The sequence below is a fragment of the Rhizophagus irregularis genome, chromosome 13 (genome assembly GCF_026210795.1).
Source record: "Rhizophagus irregularis chromosome 13, complete sequence".
Lineage (NCBI taxonomy): Eukaryota > Fungi > Glomeromycota > Glomeromycetes > Glomerales > Glomeraceae > Rhizophagus > Rhizophagus irregularis.
In genome coordinates, this window is record NC_089441.1 from 631780 (window position 1) to 643714 (window position 11935).

Sequence of the window (11935 nt, forward strand, 5' to 3'; positions counted from 1 at the left end):
GATCGGCGGGCAATTTTAGTATTTAGTACCATAATCGGCTATACTAATTTTAGCCCTACTTCCGTTTGTCCGATTAACCAACATCTGGGGATTTTTCAATTTGTAATCATTTGTAATCATTTGTAATCTTCCGGGTCCATGTCTTCTGCCGTCATTATATGAATCCGAGTTAATTCCACGTCGGATCCAACGGGAACCTGGGCGAAAATTAGTATATCTGGAGCCAAAATGCAATTATTGGTACAGTTTTATTGTGATTTCGAACTTTTAAAAGTACCAAACAAATTCTTGACATTCTGACTATCTCTCATTAAAAAATAATGAGGATATCTTCAAAATTGCAAATTTTAAATGAGGGCTGAAATCACAAAATTAGACATTGTCGTCGGCTTATGAGCATATTGTTTGTATTTTTCAACAATTAAGAGCTTTTTCTCTGCAGTCAGTGCTAACCGAATTATATATATTATGGAAATTAAGATTTTTATAATATGGTTAAGGGCCGCTTTGCTTAATTACAAATAAAAATATGTACAAAAAAAAAATTTGATGAAAATCCTTTCCATTTCTCACGAATTGTGAATTAATGTTTTGGAAAAAAAAATTTAATTTATTAATTTCTATTTAATATATAACAAGTAAACATTAAACATGGAATATTGACAAAAATAATTCATTATTCATGTTTACTTTTATCGAAAATATCTAACTATCTAATAATACAAAATGTAAAAATCTAATTATGCTATATGAAATAATATTTAATAATACAAAATATAAAAATCTAATTATGCTATATGAAATAATATTTAACAATGAAAAAAAAATTTATAATAAATTGATAAATAAATAATAAAAAGTTGGGTTTTAACCTAAATATATATATATATATATAATATGAAAAATAACCTCTATGAAAAATTACTATACAATGTAAATATTTACTAATTTAAAAACGGTTGTATTGTATATAAAAAATGTAATTATGTATATTATACTGATCGCTGAGAACGCTTAAATAGTGTTTCGATCCGTTTCCGGGTTCAACCGGATAAACCCGGATAAATTTTTTTTTTAGGTATCCGGATAATTACGGTTTTTACCCGGATAAATATCCGGATAAAAAATAGTAAGATTGACCCGGAATCCGGATAAAAAACAATTTTTTTTTAAAAAATTTAAATCACTTATTAATTTTCATAACATTTCATATATTTTTAATACTATGATTCAATTTGGTAAATTCATATTATATAAAGGCTAGATTTTACTTTAAAGATATAATAATATATTTTTTATTATTTTTAATCCCTATAAGAAATATGTATACGGAAAGGATACGTTTTGTATACATTTTATGTACGTTTCTATAGATTCCGTGTACAAATTCCGTATATTTAATAAGCAATTCATTTTTGAACATTTTTTAAAAAAACTAATGTATACGGAAAAAATTAATCATACGGAATGTATACGGAATTTTTAAACTTAATATTTTTAGAAAATAATTTTACAAAAATCTCGTATCATACTAACACGAGATCACGTGATTGTTTATTGTTTTGTTATGATACGTTTTTTGTTTTTATATAAACCCTTACTTTGATGAGTTTGATCTTCCGATCTTCCTTTCTGTCTTTCCCTTCCTTCTCTTTTCTCTTGTCTTATTTTTGTTATTTTTCTAAATTTTTCTTCTTTTTTCGTCACCCCCCTTTTAAAAAAAAATTTTTTTTTTCGTACCTCACTTTAAAAATTTTTTTTTCATCACTCTCCTTTAAAAAAAAAATTTTTTTGATTTTATTCTTTTATTCCCACTCTTCTTTTTTTTAAAAAAAATTTTCTTCTTTCTATTTCTATTTCCTCTTTATAAAAAATTTTTTGTTTTTCTAACTTTGACGTCCTCCCTTTAAAAAAATATTTTTTTTAACTTTCCTAACTTCGTTACTCTCTTTTTAAGAAAATTTTTTTTTTTAATTTATTCTTTATTCCCCTTTCTTTTTTATTTATATTTATCCCTTTTTTTATTTCATAGGCCAGCAGATTTTTTTTTGTGAGAAGATTCAGTTTCTTTTTTCTTTTTTGTAGATCAGTTTGGGAGTCCTTTCCTTTTTGTAGGATTGTTCAGGATTTTTTTCTTTTTTTAGGTCAGTTCAAATTTTCTTTTTTTTTTTTTGTAAGTTGGATTCAGTTTCTTTTCTTTTTGTAGGTTGTTTCAGTTTTGTTGCTTCAGAGTCTTCTTTTTTTGTAGGTCAGTTTTGGATTTATTTTGTTGTTTTGGTTTCTTTTTCATCAGATGCTTCATAATTCTTTTCATTTATGTAGGTCAGACATTCTGGAGTTCTCTTTCTTTTTTTGTAGGAATGCTGACCTTTGGTGACTTGGACGATTGCAGATACTATATGAAGGGGGTTTTTGTTTCCAATTAAGTTAGACGTTCTTTTTTGTTTTTTTTAGGTTGTTTGACTCCAAATGAACCTGAAATTATAGATAATTTTGGTTGCAATAGGTGGCCTTAATAAAGAGGGAATTTTCATAATGTATTTGTATTTTGTTTATTTTTTATTTTATATTTAATTTAATAAAGTAAAATTAGATTTATGTAAATATAATTATAGTAAACTGTAATACAAATAGTAAATTCAGTGACCAAATCGTATAAATTTCGTGATAAAATCAGTGATCAAATCATGTAAATTCCGTATGAATTCCGTGCAAATTCCGTATCCAAACCATATTTTTAGTGATACGGAATTGTGCATTTTTCCGTATCCTATTATGATACGTTATTTCTAAGGAAAAAAATCGTATAAAAACTTTATAAAAAACGTATCCAATTTTTTTATAGGGAATTATTCATTAACTACAAGGAAATAATTTTAAATTATATCGCATAATTTGAATATAAAATATTAAATTCGCGGCATTTATTATTAAATTTATATAGTTCAGCATTTAATTATATAATATAGTTAATATTATACAGTATTTATTTATTTTGGTTATTTAGGACTAGATTAACTGTAATTTAAATTTAATAAATAAAGGATAAATGCTATAAATTGATTAATAAATTTTTACAAGAATCCCGTGAAATTTAATTGTTATAAATTTAATAAATGCCACGAATTTAGTTCAATAAAGCCACAAATTAAAGCCACAGATTTAATCAAATAAATCATGAATTTAATCAAATAAAAGCCACATATTTAAGTAAAAAATACACTAATTTAATTAAATAATGCCACATTTGAATTTAATAATTGCCACGAATTTAATTAAATAAATGTTACATATTAAATTAATTAAATGCCATATATTAAATTAAATGAATGCCACGAATTTTATTTAATAAAAATGATCTATAGTAAAAAAAAATTTTGTTAATTTTATCCGGGTTTCGGTTTCTATCTGGATATATCCGGATTTTTATCCGAGTCGGATAATCCGGATAGAAACCGGATATTTTTTTTAATTTATCCGGATGACGGTTTCTGCCCGGATCGAAACACTACGCTTAAAGCAATAGTTTGCGCAATTGTGGTACCAAAAGAGCCAATTTTATTATGATACAATATTTCCAAGGATTCGTGTTTTGGTTTATCAGGAGACTTTTTAATAGTTACCAAATATGACGTAAAAAAGGTATGCTCCTCTCTTTTCACGTAAAATTCCATTTGTTTAAGAAAATTGATAAAATTTTCACCTTTCACTGACTTTTCATTATCTTGAATCATTTGTTGAGCGGGAATTTCGTAATTTTCTAGTACTGTAGTAATGTGCATGCTTCTACGTTTTTATCTTGAACTTTGATGACTAAAGCGTAGATATTAGAGACATCAAATTTGGGAAGAAGACCCCATTTTCTAACCCCCGAGTCCACGCCCCAATGTATGCTTGTTTCGGAATCGAAATACCGTGCTGTTATTGTCGTTATAATGTTTGTAAAGGATCATATTCCCTTCCCGAAAGCTATCGCAAAACACATTGATATTATTAATATGATTCATTTTAAAAAATTATTTAAAGGTAGTTTGGTGATTATTAATTATAGGAGAATTCTTTTTTAAAAAACTTATATTTTAATTTTTATTTTGAATTTTCCAAGAAATTCAATCCTTTTATGATTTTTTATTTAAGATTTCTATTTGTTCCGAACTTTTTCTTGGAATTCGATCCAACATTATTATAATTTAGGCGTTCCTCCGAACTTTCTTGGAATTCGATCCAACATTATAATTTTAGTCGTTGCTTTCTTAAGAATATCAAAATCCTTCATTTTCAATTTATCCTAAATAGGAAAAGAATATTAGATCGAATTCTGATTTCAAAAGTTCAAACTATAAAAAAAATATATATATATCGGATCTATTCCGAAGGTAAATATAATGAACCCGTTTTGGTATTAGGCTTGTTTATTTTTAAGGCATTAAAATCAAAATTTTTTTCATTGTATGGCGTAGTCGGCTGCTGAGCTTACCGTATTTGGTTGGTTTACGGAATTGTATTCCTGGTGTATTGTACGTAAAAGAAACTAAACTAAACTATTTTCACATTAATTATTACACAAAAAATCAGTTTTTCTTTTGGTTATTTTTTCCCTACCCGTGTTATAAAATTGTAATGATGATGTATGATGTATTACCGCATGAAGATTTGATGATCATCCTAACGTATAATTTTGACGATAGAGTTAAAATACGTACAATTAATTATAATGTTTCTGAATAATCAAGTGCAGATACATTTATTATCACGTAAATAGGACCCCGAAATATACATAAAAGGGTCAGGTCAGAGTTTGCGTATAATGAGTCAAAAAAATCATGTAGATCATTCCTTTTATGGATAATCCCAGCCAAAATAATATTTCCTAATTTAGATAATGGCTGAAATTATCGTAATTCCGGCCCTGAAAGAATGCGTATTTTGGACCACTTCTGGATATTTATTTATTTATTTATTTTATGTGAAGACGGACAGACTATTAACAGGACATATACGTAACCGTGCTATCCTACTTCTAGCTATCATCCCCCCTAGGACGGACCCGAACTTCTTTAAATCCAACGAACCAGGATGATCCCCTCCCCTACCAGAAAGGAACCAATGAACCGAAAGAAAGAAAATGATAAAGGGCACTAACAAAATATTAAGAAGTTGTGGCAATCTACACATTATAAATAGCAAAATTCAATTTATTGACAAGCAAAAATCCGTATTTTTCTTTCAACCACAAGGGTTGCCACCTGTAAATACTGTAAGAGGTGGAATGGTTTACACTGTTTTAAGTTGTGAAAAATCTAACGTAAAAAAAAAACAAGAATGCTAAAAAGCATGTACATAAAGAAACTATTATATGTATAAGGGTTATATTAAAGTAACTAGTAAGTACTTAAATAGTACGAGTAGAGGAACTGTTTTCTGAATCCTTTGACACGGATATTATACAAACCTTTTTATCTATATGATAGCTATAATGAGTATCTAAATTGCCATTATCTCTGGCGTTTCGTTTAAGCGGTCAATCGTCCATGAGAGCACAAGGCTGATATGCCAGACTATAATCACTCCTATAGTATTGCCTGTAAATCATGTTTTCCTCATTGATGACCCAATCATGCAAGTCCTCTAAGATATCGGTATCTTCCTGTTTTTTCCGTTCAAATTCTTTTAATAATTGTGAATGACGCTTTTCGCGTTTTTTGCGATCGCTGTTTTTAATCGGTCCAGTTACAATTGGTAATTCAGGAGGTACTGACGATGAAATTTCAAGTAATTTCTTTTCATATGCATGTTTGTGGTCCGTTACTTGCATTATAACATTGCAAAGATTTCTCCGATATTCGCCTTGATCGGGGGTAGTTTCCCATTGTATTCCAGCATCGATTTTACCTTGATTATATTTTGTCGTTGATATGTGATCATCATAAATTTCTTTCATGAGGGCTAACCAGCCAGCGCTGCCAACAGCTAGTGGTTGTAGTTGTTTTGTATGAATTTTTAAACGAGAAGGTTGATTCAATCGACCACCTTCGTAAACGGGAAATGGAGGGATCAAAGGAATATAGTGTTCAGGTACATTCTCCCAAATGTTTGTGTTGATTGGGGGTTGAGGATATTGAGATGATGTGGACGCAACAGAGCTAGCGTTGCAAGGCGGTTCCAAAAAAGCAGGTACAGATACAATCCTTGGTTTGTGAAAAGGGATCGGAAAGGTATAATAACCTTTTGACGGTACGACGAATCTTTTCTTGTATCGAAGGTGTTTAATAGGAGTTATAAAACTTTGATTTTCTTGGAATAATAGTTTGTGATGTCGTGCCACTTGAAGTTTATCATCCGTAAGCGCGTTGTCATCCAACTTGGCGTTATGAAAAGTGTGTCTAACCAGAGCATTAAAACGTGCTTCTTGTCTTTTCTTGACCTTTGAAGAAGAACTGGGAGTAAATTGAAAATTCCCATAACTTTTGCCATAAATAAAGTCAAATCCTTTTGTAGCGACGACGTTGGTGTTATATGCGTAGTATGATGTGGTGAAAGAAATTCCCAATCGGTTCGAAAAATTCTGAGAACATTTCTTATTAGTCCATCTATTGTAGAGGCGAGATGCGTGAAAATCTTTGAATGTTTTACAACGACTATAGTCAGGAATTTTATTGTCCTTCGAGATACAGTATAGAACTAGATTCTTATGGTGTATGATGCAGGCATGACGATGATGTGACATTGTAAAGGGGACCGGAATGGAGCAAGTCGCAGTAGTATTGGGAAGTAAACCTACTGTGTGAGTATGATTGCATGGGAGGTAAATTCCGAAATAAAATCTATATTTCTTATACGAAAAATTAAAAAAGGTTTTAGTCATGTGATTGTTTTTGTCTTTTTTATGGGCACGTGATCTTATAAAATCCAAACGCTCCAATAGTTTTTTACGAATATATGTAAAAAATTTTTCTTGCAATCTTCGAGGAATAACTTTTTGTGTTGAAAAAAAGTGCGTGAGCTGTTTCGATATTTGAAATTTGAAATTAGGGAGTCGGCTTGTGGAATCGTGATTAATCGGGTTAGAGGACATATGATAATCATTTGTGTAAATCTTCAATTGAAGTTGATTGGTGTCTGGTAAATGATCAACCAGCTCAAAAAAGAAACTTTTTGAGCGCCTAAAATTGTAAATCTTGTTATAACCGGCTCTATGGTTTGGAGTCACGTAGAACTTTTCGTATTTTGTAGAAAAAATATAAGTTTTGTTAGGCGAAGAGAAAGGCCTAATATCATCAAAGTCGTTATGAAATGAAGGTGTTTCCAATAAAGTGTCATCAATAGGAGGTACTGTTTGTAAAGTATCATGGTTGAAAATGAAGTCATCAGGACCAGCAGGTGTATAGTCGTATCCGGGTGTAAGAGCAAAGTCGTCAGCTCTTGGAAAATAAGACATGACCAACCCTTAAATATGGGTATAATGAGAACAATAAAACCTCGTCTTATGCCCGAGGCGCCCTTTAGGGCCTCTTCCCTTTGGTTGTTTCAAATAGAAACTAAAAAAAATGAACTTGCGCAAAATTACTGCGGGAAATTACCGAAATGAAGAAAAAGGGGAAAGAGTTTTTTTCCTGGACCACTTCTGGACCTGACCTCTACATATATATTTCGGGGTCCTACGTAAATCACGTGAATTTTCCAATCAAACATTTCAATTACCGTATGTTCTAGCAGCCATATTTAAATGAGAAGGTCCAGTACTCAGACCAGTAGAGGTTCCAGTTCACTGTCGACATAATATTTTTTCTAATTATACCTTTATAATTATTTAATTGTTATTTGTTACTCGGCATAAAGTGCCAAGTAACTGTGATATTTTGAGCGTAGCGCAATTTTACTGATCATATTCTTATTTGCAAATACATGTATTAATATAATATTTTTGAAAGAAATTCAACTAAGAGTTTTCTGATATTCTAAAGATAAATATCATTTGGTAAAGTTAAACGCTTCAAGATTATCTTGTTATATTTATTAAAGTATTTTATTAAACAAATTTTATGTTTATTTGGTGTTAAAGAAAAAAATTATCCACAAATTTATTTTATGCGATTTAAATTATGTTTGTGTTATAAATTACAATTAAAACGTCAGTAAATTATTTGAGATGTAGTTCCTTAAGGAATCCATAAATTACCATAGAATCCTCACGGATCTGAAAATTTATGGATTCTTTAAAAAAAAATGAATTTTCAAAACCCGTGCAAATGATCTACAAATGTTGTGTTACAAAATCTTTATATTTATTTACATATCAAATATACTAACAATCACCCGTTGTTTCGCACCGGGACCAATGAGTTTGTTCAAATAGAAAAATTTAGTATTATAATGTAATACTAAGTAAATTCAGTAGTTTTTTATTTATAATTAGGAATTTAATTAGGTCTTTCGGTTCTTTGTAACTACTAAGGTATGTTTTTTGTTTTTTATTTATTACATGTAATTTCCGTTCCCTACTAACTTTATTTCTTCTTTTAATTTTATGGGTTTGGTTTTTACTTGGTCCCCCTGTTTATCTCATTTTCGTCCCTTCTCCATTTTTTTGGTTTCTTTTTGTCTCTTCATTTCTTTTGTTCTTTTTATTCTTCCCTTCCTTCATTTTTCCATTGTTTTTTATTTCCTCTTCGTTCCTTTCGTCTTTTTCATTCCTTTACACTACCCTTCGTTCCTTTCATTTTTATTCCATTCCTACTTCATCTTTTTCGTTCCTTTACACTATCTTTGTTCTTTTCATTTTTTTTCATTCCCGTTTCTTTACACTACCCTTTGTTCCTTTTATTTTTTATTCTCCTTTGCTCTATTTCGTCCCCTCCATTCTTTTCATTTTTTTTCATTAGTTCCCACTTGATCTTTTTCGTTCCTTTTGTTTCTTTCACTCCCCCTTTCCCTTTTACTCTCCCTATTTTTTCATTCACCCTCATTTTTTTGATTAATTTTTTAGAAGTATTTTCGAAAAAACTTTTAATAATATGAAAATACTACAAATATTTTATTAATTAATTATAAATTTTATAATTATTTCTTATTTTATATTAACGTCAATCTTAAACTTATAACCAACTTAGGAATAATATTTGAATAATTAAATGTATTAGAATCTATTCATTTCATTTATTATTATTCATTTTACTCGATAAATTATTTAATTTAACTAAACCATTTAATTGAAATCTTATTCAAAAATCTGGTGGTTATTTAGAGAATTTCGGAATTCGGATATGGATTTGGTTATAATAATAATCTATTATTAAATCAACAATTTCTTCAAAAAGAATTGATATTTTCACATATTTTATAATTAATTAATTTATTTTTATGAATTTTGAAATCAAACTATTTATCCAGCGTTCAATTTAATTGAAAAAATCTTACTCATCTTTCTATCAACGTCGGTCAATTTTTCTATATCTGATATGTTATATTGATTTTTTTTTAAAAAAATAATAATTTTGTAAATATATTTAATATTTTATTTTATTTTTTATTTTATAATAATAAAAAAATTGAAAGAAAAAGAAAAAAAAATTTAAAACAAATTTGGGGGGAAGAAAAAGGATAAAGAAAGAAATCAGTTTAAAAAAAAGGGAAATTTCCGAAAAAAAAGGAACCCAAAAAAAAAAAATAAGTACGAAAAAAAATTCTGAAAAAAAAGGATAATAATAGATAATAATCCAATCCAAAAAAAGTGAAAAAAAAATTTTTTTTAAAAAAAATAACAATAATAAAAATACGGTCTAAGAAAACAAATAATATAAAAAAAATTGGTCTTAAAAGACCGAAACAATGGGGATTATTTAATAAAAAAAAAAATTTTTTTCAGTTTGGGAAAAAAAATTAATCCTAAACGGGAAAAGAATGAGAAAAACAAATTTTTCGGGTTGAAAAGAAAAACTAAAGTGAAAGAAAAGGGAGAAAAAATTTGTTCGGTTTGAAAAATTTTAAAAAAAAGGGACTAAAAAAAAATCGGACAAAAAAAGTTAATCAAAAAAAAAAATCCTATTATGATAACTGAAATTGGATTAGTATGATTGGAATGCACACGGATCGAATAGTTGTTGACCATAAGTATATCAGGCGGAGGCATGTCACGCCTGTCACGGGTTTTAATTATATGGGTCAATAACTCGGGTTTGACCTGACCCTTTCGGAACACAAGACTTCCTATTGCTTTAGTTGAATCCTTGTAATCTATGTATGTATGTTTATATTAATGATAAAATTTATTCTTCTGCGTAGTACATACTTTGTACTATACCCATTTTTCACCATTTATGTAATGAAAACTCTATGGGGAATGAATATTATAATGTTAATCTTGCCTGACACTTCTCTTTTGGATATCTTAGATTCTTTTATTCTCTTCGCATCAATAATATCTATATTAACAAAAAATTCGTGTGTAGCGGAGAGTTTTAGATTATCCTGTATAAATAATTTTGGAATTGCGCGACGTGTGATTCTCCTGCACCTGATCTATATAATTATTATGGTTTAAATAATTTGATTGCTTCCGGGTCATGTGTACGTTCCGATGGCCAATTACCATTGCTAATACAGTTCCGTATAATGATATTTTTTTTTTATTTGCTAATTAACAAAAAAAAATCTTTCAATTTAATTTTTTTTTTTAGTTACACGCACTTCTTTATTAAAATATATATACAATAAAGTATACACTATCTATTACTAGTTCCATAATCAGTCGTTAACATTTTTAGGATGATGCGATCGGCCATCAGAACGTTGATTTTAAAATCTTTTTTTTGGTCTCATTTTTAGACCGGATCACTTTTTTTAATAGTATTTTTTTTTTTTTGGTCTTTTTTAGACTGGATCTTTTTTTTTAATAATAATATTTTTTTCGGTCTTTTTTTTTCAAATAACGATATTTTTTTCGGCCTTTTTTTCTTAGACCGGATTTTTTTTTTTTAATATTACAGTTTTTTTTAAAACTGATATTTTAATAATTTTTCTTTCCAATTTTTTTCTAAAAACTGAATTTTATAATACTTTTCATCCTGGTTTTTTTCTCTGCTCAGATCTAGATCAGTGATCGGATTGATGCTGCGGTCCTACGGTAAGCGTGATTTTCTATTTTAATAATTTTTTCTTATTATTTACAATATAATCAAAATAAAATTTTTTTTTTTGTTGAATAAATATGCTTTACATGATTTTAGTTAGGATAAGTATATTTTTTTACCTAAAAATAAAAAAAAATGTTAATATTATATAAGATTTAATTTATCTATAAAATATAAAACAAAAATTTTATTGTTATATATTGATTTTAACTCATTTAATCCTGTTGCAGCGCAACAGGCTACAGCTAGTATATATCAAAATAATTAATTTCATCCGTTCATTTTCGTAATTACAAAGAATTGTAAAGTTTTTAAGTGCAACAAAACATACTATTTACCTGAACAATGTATGGATCCGGTCTAAACTTGTTTAGGATTAGAGTATTGTATTTTAATTGACTCAAAATATATTGATCAATCATCAATGATTTGATCGAGTAAAATTCACAAAATTCGATTACGTTTAATTGATTGTATATAATCGATCATGTGATTAATCTACTGCACTGGTTGTTTGATCAATCACATTTTTTTATCAAAATTTTAAAATTATTAGAATTTTATATTTTTAACAAAAGAAAATTGTTAACTGTTTCATTTTTTTTTTCTGCATATATATTTTTTTAATAATTAAAAATATTTTATAAAAAATAAATTTATTTATATAGAATATTCATAAATATAAAATCAAATAAATCTTCATGTACTATATGATATACTATGTAAAATTGTAAATAAAAAAACTAAGATAAAAATTTATAAAGTATAAATGAAAGAAAAATAAAAATGAAACTAACTTCAACATT

The 11935-nt window shown here is 28.0% G+C and overlaps 2 protein-coding genes across 2 annotated transcripts; one reads left to right on the forward strand and one right to left on the reverse strand.

Moving 5' to 3' along the window:
* Positions 1 to 1438: 1438 nt before the first annotated feature.
* Positions 1439 to 2516, forward strand: OCT59_004771 (uncharacterized protein; the record flags this gene model as incomplete). Its single annotated transcript, XM_066137924.1, has 5 exons — positions 1439 to 1469; positions 2091 to 2144; positions 2207 to 2248; positions 2323 to 2373; positions 2455 to 2516. The coding sequence occupies 5 exons, from the start codon at positions 1439 to 1441 to the stop codon at positions 2514 to 2516; spliced, it is 240 nt and encodes a 79-aa protein (XP_065997118.1).
* A 3005-nt stretch (positions 2517 to 5521) lies between these two features.
* On the reverse strand, positions 5522 to 7438 carry OCT59_004772 (uncharacterized protein; the record flags this gene model as incomplete). Its single annotated transcript, XM_025322919.2, has 2 exons — positions 5522 to 6832; positions 7211 to 7438. 2 exons carry the CDS (start codon positions 7436 to 7438, stop codon positions 5522 to 5524), a joined length of 1539 nt encoding a protein of 512 aa, XP_025165008.2.
* Between the last annotated feature and the right edge of the window lie 4497 nt (positions 7439 to 11935).